Below are 16,207 nucleotides of genomic sequence, written 5' to 3'. Positions count from 1 at the left end.
GAGACAGATTCCTTTGAATATTTATCTTTTTCACTAATCGGTGGTATGATTATTTTTAAATTTGGATTTTTTTTCTGTAATTTGTTAGTTTTTTGAAAGTTTCTTCAGTAAAATAATTTGAAATATACGTGAAAATATGACTTTTGAGTCCGAGCTACTACTTGTCAACTGTGTAGACTTTGATTATTAATATCTCGCTTTACAAGCGGTAAAAAATAGTGTTTTTTTTTTAAATTCCATGCATGACATTTACCTTAATAGCATATATCAATTGCATGGAATATCTATGGATAGTCGGTTTACGAGTGAACTACCTTAGTTATCTTTTTAATTTCCTGTTGTGAAAATTTAAATTTAGAAGCAAAGTAAATTATCAATTGATGTTTGATTTTCGAAACTTTAGTTTGTAACAGATGACAATATTGGAATTTGACATTGTAGTCTTGATTAAAATTATTTTTGAAGCCTCTTCGCACTGATTACCCGTTTATTCTGAGTAGTTCTTCTTGGTACCACTGCTAAACAAAGTGAAAAAAAAAGTTTTAAGTAATTCGCGAAACAATATTGATTGAATAAAGTACATCATAATCCTTTATCTTTACGAGATAAGAAGTCTTAACAGCATTTAAAAATATCGAGTGTAATCTCTGTAAAATTAAAAACAAAGTTACTAGAAAATTAAAATCTCTTTACTTGTATTATTTTTTTAATGTCCCCATTTTGCCCCTTCTTTTTCTAAACACACTTTTTTTCTTAGCATTACTCTACAAAAGTTTTCTCATGCTAGTTATTTTATCGACATTTGCCTACGTGCTTGGGACGTTATTAAAATTCCTCGTTTCCCCGTTGAGAATTGACGACTCGCCGATTTTAGTCCTGACCCACAGGGGATACCCGTTACTACTTTACGTTCACTTTCTATCCCTTTAATTCCTTTCCCATTCTCTCTCTTTTACTCAACAGCGCTAACTTCTGCTGAATTTCTCATTACCGGCAAGAAAATTAATTCCCTCGGTACACACAAACACGGCCCACTCTACCCCCCTCTCTGTACGGTGTTAGTACTCGTGGCGACTAGACGGTGAGCATATATAGTTACACAGTTAGTCGCATTTTCAAACGCCATTCTCGACCGTGTAATCGCGATGAGGACTGAAAACTCACTGAAATTACCGTTTGTACCAACACACATGAATTTCTTTTTTTTTTTTTTGACTCGTTAGACTGTATCTTTTTTTTATTACTTGTTTATCACTGTTATTACTATTATTACTATTGTTTTTTTTTTTTTTTTACGATATGCTCCATATTGTTGTTCTCTTCTTGCTCGTTATTGTGAATCACGTAGCGCGAAATCTTTTCGAGTAGTAGTTAACGAATACTGATTTGAGAAAACTTACAAAAAAAAAAAAAAAAAAAAAAAGAATTTTTCTGGGTGATACAAAATAAAATGAAAATTTTTTTATTTGTTCTTACTGTGATATTAATACTTAATAAAATAAATATGAGTCTTTAGCCCGTAGTAATTTATTAGTTATATTAAGTGACTAGGGATAAAACAATATGAATGCAAGCCAATGTGAAATTGACTCTGCGTTCATATTGTTGTTATATTCGCAATTACCTGAATATTTTTTTTAACATACGTATATATTCGATTAGTAAATTATAAGTCATAAGTTGACTAATTGTTGATGGTAGAGAAGCGAAGTTGAGGTTAAATAAATTAGTTAAACTAGTAAAGGAGTGAAGCAGATATTACAATAAATAATGTAGCGAGTGTGTGACTGATATTACGAAATTTATTATTCATTCGAAATGGTGGTGCAGAACCAGCGCTAGAAATGTTTTGTCTGATAACACAATTACTGTTACTACTAAGTAACGTCTGTAAATGAAATGTTTTTTTTTCCTGTCTTATTGATTGAAGTTTTGTTCATTAAACTACTGAATGAAAACTATAGACGTAAATAAATAGTTAAATGAAATGTTTATTTATAAAATAATTGTTTTCTTACAATTATTAATATTTTTTTGTAATTATAAATTTTATTTTATTTTGTTATGCTCGTTATTTCTTATAAGAAATTTTCAGTTACAATTTGAAAATTTTAATTTAATGACATTGAATTTCAAGTGATAAAAAATTTTATGAACAAATTTTTTTGAAATGTTTTTCAAAGATTCCAAAATCACTTTTGTATATATAATTGAACATTATTTTGAATTTTTTTTGTTAAAATTTTCTTTATGTTAATTACCTTAATTAAAATTCAAAAAATTTTTTTTTATCTTTTTTAGGGGGTACCCATTTTGCCCGCAAAAATGAATTGTTTTTTAACCGCAACTGAAAATTTTTTCTATTTACTTTGAATATCGCGTTGCCTAGTATTTACGCAAATTCCTTTTTCAAAACAAAATGGCGGATAAAAATAACAATATTTTTTATTATATAGTGCTCCACAGAATATATTCTGTACATATATATATATATATATATATATATGCCCAAAATAATATTCATAGATAGTAAAAAATAACAACAAATAGAAAAAATTTTTTTTCTGCTTTAATTAAATTACAAAAATAAAGTTCATCGGACCTTAAAAATCTAAATAATTCTATCGGATTTTTTTCAACACAAAACAATTTCGATTGTAAGCAAAAAATAAATTTTGTTACATAATTCTGTGAGTTAAATACGAATGTATTGCGAGTACGATGCCGAGATTTAAAATTAAATCGCATATTATTAATCCTGTTTATCAGAGTACTTTTTTTTATAATAATGAACTTTTAACATATATATATATATATATATATATATATATACATAAATATATGTTGCTTTAATTAAGTCGTACAAGAATGAGAACTTATAAAAAAAAAAATAAATACTGCTTTGTAAAATATTTTACGCTCTAAAAAACATGATTATCCGATTGTGAAACAAAAAATTTTAGTGATAGACAGAAATCGAAGCTTATCGCACTGCTATCCATCAAAGCCAAAGGGTTTGGAAGTGTACTCGGTAGCTTAAGATCAAAGTAAAGAAATCGAAATAACTTTCCCGCCTAGTACAGACAAAAGTTTTTTAAGGTACAAACTGCATTGTGTAACGAAAAAAACAAAAAAAAATATTGATTCTCATTAGTCTTCAATAGTTAAACTCAAATCAACTTTTACGCATTGAAAATCGTTCTTTTTTATTTTTAATTGCATTGAATCTACAGTCAATGAACTCCAAACTAATTTCCGTCTATCAACAATAAATTACCTCCGACAATTGACTTCAGGCACAAAAGTATAGTTTTTTTTTCTTTTACTTTTAAATAAATTCTATTGAAAAAAAAAAAAAAATTATGCGCATGTTACAAACTCCTTTAATGCATACGCAGTTGAAAAAAAAATAGCACGAAAATAAAAGAATATTTTTATTTAAGTAAAATAAAAAATAAGGAAAAAATCTAAGAAAAAATAAAATATTTAAAATATTACGAAGAATCGGTTTAAAAGTAAGTTTGTGATACAAAATAAAAGGTTAGTACCTCGGACGAAATTATGGCGTGCCGCGCTACTTATACGTACCCTCTACTTAATCAATAACGACACAGACTGTCGTTCATATTTAAAATATAAAAAAAAAAATAAAAATTTAAACGAGAATCAACGAGGCAAAAAAACTAGTAAAATAATAAAATAGAAAAAAAAAAGAAAATATAATAAAGTCTAAGAATGACATGCAACGCACTAAGTTGACTTACACGGGGGATTTTAACACGTGAAAGACGTCCGGGAGCCTATAGAAAATGCCTTGTCACGCAATGTAAATGAACCTCTCCCCTAAATAACTCTCTTTTGCCGTTTCTTATTATTTATTATTATATACTTTTTTTTTTTACATATAGCGTTTTTATATCGTTTTCAGTGCTCACGAAAGCCTCAAGATTTAAGCACGATCTTAATCTTAAATTTTACTAATCGTAATCCAAGTGATTTAACTTTACTATTTTAATTTTATTGATAATATTTATTTGTTTCTCTGTAATTTATTTTTAGTTCATAGAAAGAGAATTTTAAATTTATTTAGAGTAAAAATAGTGATTTGGTAAAATTAAATCAGAGTTATTTCAATGCAGCAAATGTGAAAACCCGAGAAAATAATTTTTATATAATTATATAAAATTATATATAAACGTCTAGATAAAATTATATCACCGTTTTAGCCATATATAATTTTGTAGTGTTATATAATTATATATGGTGTCATATATTTGTAAATGGTTGTATATGATTATACATACTTTTTTATACTTATATATAATTATATATATATATTCGCGACTACCTCAATCAAAGAGACTAATAGTTCATTAAATCGTGACATAAATTAAAAATGGAGTAATTTAATTTAAGTTACAAGTTGAATAGTTGGAGTAACAACATCAATAACAATAATAATAATAATGATAATGTTGATAGAATATTATGCGATTATTGTAGACGATCGATATGACCAGAGGTCATTGGATGAATCAGCGAGCCGATCAGCTCGGGCCGTTTATCCAACCGCACGACAATTGACTATGGAAATGGATGGACGGTGAAACAGCACGAGTGCTAGGGCACCCGAGAATGAGGATAGATAGTAACGAAAGAGAATACGAGATAGAGGTATATGGGAATGTCTGGTTAAGCTATCATCGGTCTTGCTGCTGGTACTCGAGCGATGCTCTAGACGTCGATGTTCCCTTCTATATCTACCTCAGGGCAATCCAATTAACCTATCATTAATAAGAGATTCACATTCGCAGCTTCCAACTTGCCTTGCTCTACTCAGAATCATTATTATCATTATTATCGGGAAAATGATTACTCCTTTTATCGACGCGTTTATGTATAATATTAATCATTTAATGCGAAATGTGTGGGCTTGCAGCTGTACATAGCTGTGCATAGGAAAGGGAGGGGTAAAATGGAATAGGGGGAAAATGGGGCAGCTGAAAATTTATTTCTATTCACTTTGAATATTATTAAAAAAATAATCTGAAAAACGGTTGACTCTGTGGGCCAACTCTAAAACTTCTTGCAGTTTTCGAGCTTAGAAAGCTCGAAAATGTTATGATTTGCAAGTTTTTGATCTCTTGGAAGTCAAAAAATGTTTACGTTGTCGTTCAACCAAAAAAAATACATTTAGCCTAAAAAAAATTAATTTTTGTCATACGATATCTTTGGAACGAATCAACCGATTTGAATTTACTTGGCGGCAATCGAAAGGGCTCATCAAGACTTAAAACTGCATATACTTCGACGCAAATCGGACAAGTAGTTTATGAGTTATATGAGAAAAACCCGAAAAAAAAAAAATTTTTTTGTTTTGTTTTTCGTATAACTCGTAAACTACTCAACCGATCAACTTCAAACTCTATCCAGATCTAAGTTTTGGTAAGCTCTTTCGATTGCCGCCAAGAACGTTCAAATCGGTTGATTTGTTCCAAAGATACCGTATGACAAAAATTAGTTTACACACATCCATACATACACACACAGACATCCATCCAGAAATAGTCAGAATAATTTCCTAGGACCTCAAAACATTGAGATCTGAGGAAAACTCGATTTTCGAAACTCGGATCGAAACCAATAACTTCTCTTTATTTAAAAATTTTCAATTTTCATAGCAATTTTCATAAGTTAAAAATATTCAAAGTATTTAAGTTCCCGAAAACTTACTATTTCCTCACTTACCCCGTTTTGTCCCTTCCTCCCCTATATCTTGGACCAACAAGATACATCAGAATATAAGTGAATAAGAACTTGGTATATAGTGGGTCACATGTGGGCATCTTTAATTGGCTCTTTAGTTATAAAATAACGCATACATAAAAATTTCACAAGCTTTTATGTCCACCCACGGTCATCTCGTAAAATGTTTTAAGTGTATAAAAGATGGTCATTTGGTCTGAATATAAATAGAATATTTAATTAAATTAGTTAAGCAAAATATATATATATATATATATATATATATATATATATATATATATATATATATATATATATTATTTAACAGTTAAAATAAAATAGAGAATGAAACTCAGTGCATAAAAAATTAATTAATTTTTTGTGATAATTATTTGTCGGTATTACGGGATTTAAATTCTGATTTTATAATAAATGGATAAATTTAATAATTGGTTTGTAAAAAATAATAAAAAAGTAATTGAGAAGGAAAAATAAATAAATAAAAAAAAGACCGTAGTATTTTATTTTTAACTTGCGAAAAATAAAAACCGCAAAGAGAGGATTTCAGCGGGAGGAATGAGATCAAAATGCGGTACGGGATTATGGCGGCGTGGAGTGTTAGTGGAAAAGGATGAGAGGGGGCGTGAGACAAAAGGGGTAGGATAATTCCCAGCATCCGGTGAGAAGACCAAAGCTGGGTACAATTAGCACAGGCGATATGTAAAATGAATTATTATCCTGGGTTGGTTTTCGGTGGAGCTCGAGTGTGTGAGTGCTGATAGAGTGAAAGAGAGAGCTCGTTATTAGTGGGTTCCCAGCAGAACGCTCGATTCAATTGTACCAAAACATACGCTGGCAATTAAACTGCCGAATTGACAACCAAATATATTTTTATTTATTTTTCATTTCTGACGTATTTAATTACACTGAGAAAATTGATTTAAATAAATGGGTAAAAAATTAATTGAATAAAGAAACTTTTTTATTTTGCAATTTTTATTATTATTTATTTACTTATTTATTTTTTTTTTTAAATTTAATTTAACAAAAATACTAGATCTCTAGAGAGATACAAAAGTTTTAGAATTTTACTCGCCGATTGCAATATGACTAATTTGCCCAAAGGCAACTAGAGAAAAATCGTAAAAATTAATTGAACGATCGTGTCTAAAAAAATTTTATTTTATTTTTTATCCAAATAAAAATAAATATTGTTTTCCGAGATGTTTTCACAAATAATTTTTAACGTTTAAGTTTTTTATAGGCGAGCGATAAAATACTCGAATATTTGAAATAAAAGGATAAATTACAAATAGACGAAAAATGGCGGTAAATAAAAAAAAGTAGTATTGAAAAAAATGATTACGGTATGGCACCTTTTTGAACCTTTCTACCGGAAATTAAAGATTCAACGAGCCGTAGGTAATTCTGGGTAACAGACTCGAGAAACAAGAAAAAGAGAGGAAGAATCGTGGAGGAGAAATGAGAGTTGGAGAGACGGCACCCGGTTATAATGGAAATCGATGGTGGAATGCGTTAGTTGACCGGCGACTACGTGCGTTGTCATTAACTTCAGCTATGCATTACTGGATAAATTCCGATTCCATTCCATTTCTCTGTCATCTGCAATCTCATTAACTACATCTGTCTTAATGAATAATTATTAATTATAAAATCGATAAATTAATTATTTTTATTTAAATTTACACTACAAAATTTAGTGATAATTTAAAAAATTTTTGCACCCAAAAAAAAAATTTGTAAACCTGATTTTAGATTCAAAAAATTTCAAGCAGCCCATTTTGCCCCATGTGTATTTAGTCTCTTATATGTACAGCAAAAAAAAATTTTTTTTTCTAGTTCAGATCTCTCTTTTTATTTTAATTAATGAAAAATTACGGTAGGTCCATTTTGCCCTCATTACTAAAAGATATGAAAATTTTCTGTAGGGTCATATCTTATAAAATTTGTAAATTAACCTATAAAATTTAAACCTGTTAATTTCATACTTAAAATCAATTTGTATTTTTAGGATGCAAAATTACGCACAGACCAACTTAGTGATTAAAAATAAATATTAAATTATTTGGTCTTAAATTAATATCTCTGAATAAATAAATGAAATAAAATGAATATTCAGATGAGATTACACAATACTAATATAATTTAAATGGATAACTTTCAGGAGGAATGCGGTGCAATGCTCCAAGACTTAAGTGATAAAATAAACAACAAACACCAAGAGGTTCACACTCATCCCCTTCTATCCATCTTCAAAATGGCCGAAGTTGAGGTGAAATTGCCTGAAGGCAACGGAGCAACAACAATTGTAATAAAAATGTCTCCATTTAAATTAATATTTATTTTACTTACGACAACACTCATACAGTGTATCTTATTAACAACTTTTAATCACAATCACCTCAATAATGGCTTCACTTCGTGACAGAGAACGTAGTAGACTCCATTATAAATGTTCTATTGAACAAACGCAACAGGAGGTCCATATGATCTCAAGTTATTCTACGAATCTGTACAACAAAGTAAAGCTTGAGGAGCAATTTATAGTAAAAATGTATAAAGTTCATTTTTATTTGTTAAGTATGTTTGGTAATTATCGTACGAATGGGGGGTGAAATAAATCATCGTTATGTATTTTTTTTTTTATAGAAAGCAGCCTAATTGTTTTCTTTCATTTTTAGTTTTTTTTTTTATTTATGCATCAATAAATTTTTCAACTGATATTTTTTTATTTGTTTATACAATTGTATATACTTGTAAAAAAATATATATTCAATTTAAAAAATTTAGTAATAAAAAAAAAAAATATTATAATTTTTTTTAAACATGACGATGAATTGTTTAATAGACAAATAAAACGAATGACAATGTAAAGTTACTAATGAGTAAACTACTTAATAGACATGGCTTAATGAAATAAATAATTAATCTTAATTAAGAGGACGAGAAAATAAGAAACTAATCAATTTTAAAATATTATAATAAATGGGACATAGTGTTTATGCAAACGTTTCTACTACTTGATAAGCAAATAAATGATAATAAGAAAGGAGAAGTATGTAAATGACGTGACAAAGGAGGCTGTATGATAAATATGTCAATTTAGTTGAACAATCGTTCGATGTAAATTGTCGGGTGTACATGTTAACTAAATTAGTAACTACTAATACTAATAGAAAAATAATTATAATAGAAACTGTTGACACTTGATACTTTAACTCCCTCACGGTCAGTTTAGTTGTTGATTTTTATTGAAATTTTTAATTATTTAAAGAGGACCATTAGTGTGATCGCTTGAAAAAAAGGTGACGGGAATTTTTTTTAAAGAAAACTACTGCATAGAATATTTTTATGTTTTATGGATATATTTTTGGATATATAATGAATACGAGATAAAATTTTTGGACCAAAAAATTCAAAACTCAGCGAGTTATTCACAATCTTTCAAAGCTCAGAAAAAAAGTCCCTACTGCTGCAGTGATAGCGACTTCACGGTGCCGGAAATCAAAAAAACCAAAAAGTTTATTAAACTAGAAAGTATTTTCTGTACCATGACCCTCGGGCTGAAAAAAATTGAAATTTAACAAAATGGCGGGTTTTTTAAAAATAATTTCAAATTTAGCGCGAAAATTTGATGATTTTTGGTCTGGCAAAATTACATTTTTGATTCGATTGGAAAACTGGAAGTTCATGGTACGTAGAAACATATATATAAGAAGCTGCGATTCGAATCAAATCAAACGAATGATTTTTTCAAAATTTCACACTAGTGATCCTCCTTAATATACTGAAGTTTTCATAATTTTTAAATATCAAAAAATAAAAAACAATTTTCATCTATACAATCTTAATTAAAATATCAAAAGCAGTAATGATTATGGAAACTATTATAAAAAAAAAAAGTATTTTTTTTACGTAAAAATTTTTTTATCATAAATAAAAAAACAAAAATTAAAGAACGTAAAAAATATCGGGAAGGAATATCGTCGGCTGATGAATTTTTAGTTGAAAAAAATATATATAGATGAAGTGAAATTGAGCTTCGACCTAGACATGATATAAGATGAAAAAAAAAATGAAGAAGTATATAGATGAGATGAATTGGTCAGCCTCAGACATTCATAGAGCATATATAAGTATAATCTAGAGAGTTGAGTCAAGACGTACGACCGTGAGCCAGAGTACCAAGTATGACGTGGTTATCGGAAAAGCAATAATGTAGGGAGTTTATGATACAGCGAGAGCATGTCACGCGGTAGGGCCGGATAACGAGCATATATACACTACATATAACACTTGTCTCTCTTTCTCTTTACTCAGGATATACATATATATGATAGCAGTAAAGTAAAGAGAGAGAGAGAGAGAGAGAGAGAGAGAGAAAAAGAACCAGGGAGTAAATGTTAAGTTTAAACACGCGTGCGCAAGTGCGTTCCCAATCTATCACGCGTAATGTTTGGACACTTGTAACGATTAAAGGTGAACATATTTGTCAAGCTCACAAATATTATCTCATTTAGTTTTACCACAGCCATATAATAAATATAAATCTAAATATAATAATAAATAATCGGTGGTATATTTCGTCGACTGCAAATGTCTACTTGATATCGATACTTTTATCGTCGATACTAAAATTTATAGTTTACTTAAAAATTATTTTTATGGACTATAAAATTATTACAGCAATTATTTAATGCTAATATGAAGTAATGGTTATTACTGTTAATTTATTGGTCATTAATATAAATTTATTACTATTATTGAAAAATAAAAAAAGTCATTTTTTATAAAAATTTAGAGTTTTACAGTATAAAAAATCAGGAGTCAATAAGAATTTTATTTCAATCCGAATGAACTATACTTGGAGTTTCGGAGTTTTAAAAAAATCACTCCGCATAAAGAGTGAATGGGGATTTTTTCATGGGCGGATTTCGGAGTGATGCGATTTTATTTCAATCCGCATTCACTCCGGTCCGGAGTTTTGATACTTAAATAAATTTATGTTTAATAGAAACAGCTGTTAATTAGAAACATAATTATTTCAATAAATAATTTATTCAGATATTAATAATTAAACTTAAAATATTATGTTTTTAATTTATAAAATGTTTTAGTAACTCACTAAATTATAATTTCATATATATGATATATAGTGAAAATATTAAATTATTGAATAGCTATAGTGACATAGATTTTATGGGAATATTTTATACTTCGGTACAATATGAAATGTTATCTCGTGGTATGGTTGATGTGAGTCATACGACAGTTTGTGACTCGGTGGCATTATATTTGTTAAAGTTTTATTATCAGCTGGTTATAATTTTTAAAAATAATTTCGCGCGAAAATATGGAAAGGGAGCCCGTAATTATTTCCGTACTCAATATAAATGTCAAAATATCAAAGACCTGAGCTCACTATATATTAGTAATTTTTTTTATAATTAATATTTTCCGAAACTCCCCTTCGGAGTGAAATTCACTCCGAGGGAATTAAATAAATAAAATCATCCACTCCACGTTCACTCCGCAAATTTTTTTACAGTGTATAAAAATTTTTAAATGTTTAAAGTATCACTTAAAAATATCAAACGATAATTTAAAAATATTGATAAAGTTTAAGTTATTATTATTTGGTTAATTTATGAGTATATTACCACTAATTACTGTTATCAATCATTATCGTAATTAGTTTTATAAAGTTATGAGTATCGAGTATGATTATTTTAAATAATTTGTTATTTAAGGTAAAAGTAATTAAATTACTTTAGAAGGATAAATTTTTTATATTTATTCGCTAGGGAGCTACCCTAGTTCTGAGTGCGGAATTATTCGTATAAATTACTGGCCTACTTTGATAATTACGCAGTGATTGCTATTTAATTTGTGCTGAGTAATTAAATAAATTTATTTTTATTTTTAGATTTTATTTCTGTAATCGTTAAATGACGCCATTCATTTTTCTCACTGAAGAATTTTATTTTTAATTTTTTCTAAAATCAGAACTTGATAATGGAATTGTAAAAATAAAATCTCATAAATTTTTAAAATTAATTACTTATTTTAGCTGACGAATATTGTATTAACATAATATTTATAAATTTTATGCTCGAAAAAAAAAATATTGAGTCAAAAATCAAAAAATTTATTTACAAACACAATTTTTTTTTTAACAATTTTTGGATTTTTTTTTCTACAAATCAATTACAAAAAAAATAAAAATAAAAAAATGCACATGTTGGAAATTAAAAAAACCACAAGTGCAATTTTTCAAAATAATTTTTTTTTATAATTTATCATTTTTAAACAAATCCAAAAATTATTTGGCTAATTTCAGTATCATACTTATTTATATTCATAAATAATTTTTCAAATAATTATTACTCAATTAATTTTTTTTATCAGTCATAAATTATAAACGTCTCATTGACTTGACAATTAAATTTATAGTTCAAAAAAAATATTTTTTCTACAATATAAAAGTTATGAATATGAATTGCCATAAAAAAAATTGGTACTTGTGAAATCGTAGTACTAATTCCCGATACTCAATAAAAAAAAAAAAAAAACAAAAAAACTTCATTGACCGAAGTGTGAAGCAGTAAGCAAATAAATGTTTTGTCAGTAATTTGTTTTTACAGCAAACGATTGTTAGTTAGTTTGAGGAAATGAAATACAATTTGAATATCCAATAAAACTTTGTATTGTGAAAATAAAATTATGATTGACGCGGAATGTAGTCAGGGAACTGTAATCGATTAGGACGAGTAACTGTTTCGTTTTTCATCTATATACATACATACATATATATGTGACTTTTTTGACCCGATTCTTCAACATTGCAAAAGCCACACATAGATCATCCTCGTTTGCATTCAAAAATAAAAAAAAAAAAAAAAAAAAAAACTGGACATGTCCAACAGTCGACTGAATTTTACTAGGCCGATGATAAAAATTCAGCTATCAATTCCGCATCGTCAATAGTTAATAAAATAGTTATGTCAATGACTTTTGCTTTCCATTAAAATAACCACCGATAAAAAAAAGTTCATGTTAACAAAACAAAACGATAAATAAAAAATAATATTGGTGAGGTAGATAATATTTTATAAAACTTGACAAATATAAGTATTTGACAGATGGTTAAATGTCAGCATTTTTTTTTCTTCACTATTATTTTATACTTTATCACCTTGGCTATTTATAAGCAATGGTTTTTTTTAAATATCTATTTATTATTAAGTCTATTAATAAAAAAAAAAGAAACTATTTATAAAAATGCTTCCCGTGAGCACGCCTCCTCTGAAATGCACAATTAAACTCACAGAGACTTGGTTATTATTTTATACATACATATCAAGTATTTTTATCATATCTGTGGTTCTTCCAACGGATAATAATACACTTTAATTAATAATAATAAAATATATTGTGGATAATATACTGATGGTTTATATTTTATATTGGTAGATTTAAATGAATCGGTTGTAAAATTTATTTACACTGTAAAAAATTGTTAGTGAATACGGATTTTATTTGAATCTGAATTTACTTTGTTACTCGGAGTTACGGAGTTTGAAAAAAAAAATCACTTCGTTTACGGAGTAAATGGGGAATTTTTTTTAGTGGAATGATTTTGGAGTGAACTGAATTTTACTTAAATTCGCATTGACTCCAATTAGGAATTTTGATGTTGACAAAAACACCCTTTAGGAGTTAATTTCACTACGATCCGGAGTTTCGAAATTATACATGGTGACCACAGATTTTTGAAACTGAAATTCCGACTTTTACAGAAATTCCAGTCAAATAATTAAAAAATTCCAGACCATATGTAGTAATATTAAGTCATTGGAAATATTTATTTAATTCAAAATAAAATGCTGAAAGTCAGTTCAATAAATAATCAATCATTGCCGTTAAATGAAACTTTATTTTATTATTTGTCAATGTTCATCGGTTTTTTTTATTCATTAAATGAATAATTTTTTATTTTTTATTTTCAATCTATTTTTTTATATAACTTACTCTATAATAAAATATAAATCAATTTTTCATTTTCACTAGAATAAATTTTTGAACAGTTTTGACAGAAAAAAAAAATTTATCAGATTTTTTCAGTCAAAAAAAAAGAAAGTAAAAATTTTTCCAGCTTTGTGACAAATTCCCTAACTTTTCCCTGAATTTTCAGGTTCTTAAAAAATGTGGCCATGTATTGTAATAAACTCCCCTTCGGAATAAATTCTACTCCAAGAGCATTAAATAAATACACACCCGCTCCGCATTAACTCCGCAAATTTTTGACAGTGTAATTAACTGAAGAATTTTAATTGCGAGTATTTTAAGTGTTTTGTTTAAAATAAATATTATTATTATCAATTTATATGGATGGCTGATTGTAAAGGGAATAGTTAATGGATTTATTTGTATCGAGGGATAATACAAGTTGTAACGGAGATAAAATATTGCGGCAGTCAAGTAAAAAATTTAGTGGAGGCGTAAAAATTATGGGATATCGAATGCGGAAGTCCGAGATGTTCGGTGGTAGTTGCTGGGTTTGATAAGGAAATAGGTGCTAGAGAAATGATAGCAATGTAGAAAAGCTCCGTATCTAAGAAGAGTGATACGATTTTTATTGGACCTCTGTGCGTGTTGATCCCACATGCTCAGACTCGATGTTTTATATATGTACAAATAATATTCTTCATACTGACTAAAAGTTAAATAATATTTAAACTTTTTTTATTAATGTCAAATATGAATTTAGATGTTGAAATTAATAGATTATAAATATTTAATTATTTAAAAAATTTTTTTATAAAATTTTTGTTGACTAAATTCTAAAGACATATAAATTATTGTTAAAAAAAAATATTTGGGTGTAAATAATTATGACCTTATATATTTATTGTCTAGAAAAATGTTTTTAGGATCAATTAAATTATAAATAAATTTAAATTGCCGCGATTTGTTAAATTATTTACACGCAAATTATTTAAAAAAAAATATCAGGTAGAGTAAAAAAAAAAAAAGTAAAATGTATACATTGACTTTCTATCCAATTATGAGTTTTTCAATCTCTCAAATATGGCCTATTTTTAAAAATTGATTGTATTTGCACATTTCAGTGTAAACAAAAAGTAAAATAACTGGCAACTAAATAAAAATCCACAAGCTGACATAGAAACAAAAAATATTGACTATGTAGAAACATATGTCAACCGTCCGATACCGCGTGAGTAAACAGAGGAACATAAACACTCTAAAAAAATATGTGTAAAAAAGAAAAAAAACATGAGGACGTGCGAATATTTAATTTCTATGCCCGCGATTATTATCGCACGGCAGAAAGAAATAGAGTGAGTACACGGCTAAGTAAATAAAATACAACCGCTGTAACAACTAAAAAAATAAATTATTAAATAAATAAACAAAAGTATTCACGTGCACAAATACACAGTTTGAAGGACAGAAAGAATAATTATAAATAAGTAATTTAAATGGAAAATAAAAAAAATCGCACATGGTTGTTGCAATTTAACATATCAGGACTTTCTCAATTTAATGAGAAGTCAGCCAATTACACTGGTTTATATACCTGTGTAAAAAAAATTTATTTCCTTAAATGTTTCGACAGTGAGCTTCAAAAATTGAGAATGAGTTGAAAATTTTTGGAAGGTTAAAATAATTATAAGTGTGAAAGATTTTCAACTAGTGCTGACTTTTCTTGCGGGTTTGTGTTTTGAATTTTTTAACCAAAAATTTTTTGAATTAACAATTTTGAGTTCGTAATTAGTTCCAATCACTCATTTTTGAGATTATTTTTGACCGAGTCAACAAGTGAAAAAAAGTGACTTTTCAAAAAAATTCTAATAAAAATAAAAAAAATGTCCATAATTCCTAATTAATTTCTTTATTCTTTTAATGTCCTTCAAATTCAAAAAGTTGTCAAATCAAAGATACTGAAATTATCTTTATTAGACGAATATTAGACGTCTAATAATTTTTGAATTTCTTCAAAAACAATAAATTCAAAACAAAAAATATTTAAAAAAATTGCACTTATAGTTCTTTTAATTTTCAAAATGTGCATATTTTTAGTTTTTTTTTTTTTTTTTAATTAAATAGTTAAAAAAAACTCAAAAATTGTTAATTGTCTGCTAACTTCAAGATCATTCAAATCAAATTATTTTTGGTCAAAAAATAAATTTAAAAAAAACAAACGCTCTGGAAAACTTTCACCAGTTGAGAATTTTTCACTTTCTAATTTTTTCAAAATTCAGTGTTCACCAGAAAGCTCAAAATTGTCTAAATTTTGAAAGTTCTGTCATGAACGTTTTTGGAACGAATTTTTTTCACACGGGTATATATAGTATATATATATTTAATACATTGTTTAAGGTAGATTCAGTTTTTTCTATTTGTTATTACGATATAT

General features: G+C 27.4%; 1 protein-coding gene across 1 annotated transcript in view; it reads left to right on the top strand.

The window, feature by feature from the left end:
- The window catches only part of LOC103580761 (uncharacterized), a 142,832-nt gene extending 134,434 nt beyond the window's left edge, over positions 1 to 8,398 (top strand). The window contains exon 17 of the mRNA XM_053737806.1: positions 7,931 to 8,398. Within this exon, the coding sequence (XP_053593781.1) occupies positions 7,931 to 8,191 (261 nt within the window). The 3' untranslated portion in view covers positions 8,192 to 8,398. The remainder of the gene's footprint in view (positions 1 to 7,930) is intronic.
- Positions 8,399 to 16,207: the final 7,809 nt, after the last annotated feature.

The sequence above is a fragment of the Microplitis demolitor genome, chromosome 3 (genome assembly GCF_026212275.2).
Source record: "Microplitis demolitor isolate Queensland-Clemson2020A chromosome 3, iyMicDemo2.1a, whole genome shotgun sequence".
NCBI classification, from domain to species: domain Eukaryota; kingdom Metazoa; phylum Arthropoda; class Insecta; order Hymenoptera; family Braconidae; genus Microplitis; species Microplitis demolitor.
This window is presented reverse-complemented; position numbering and strand designations above follow the sequence as displayed.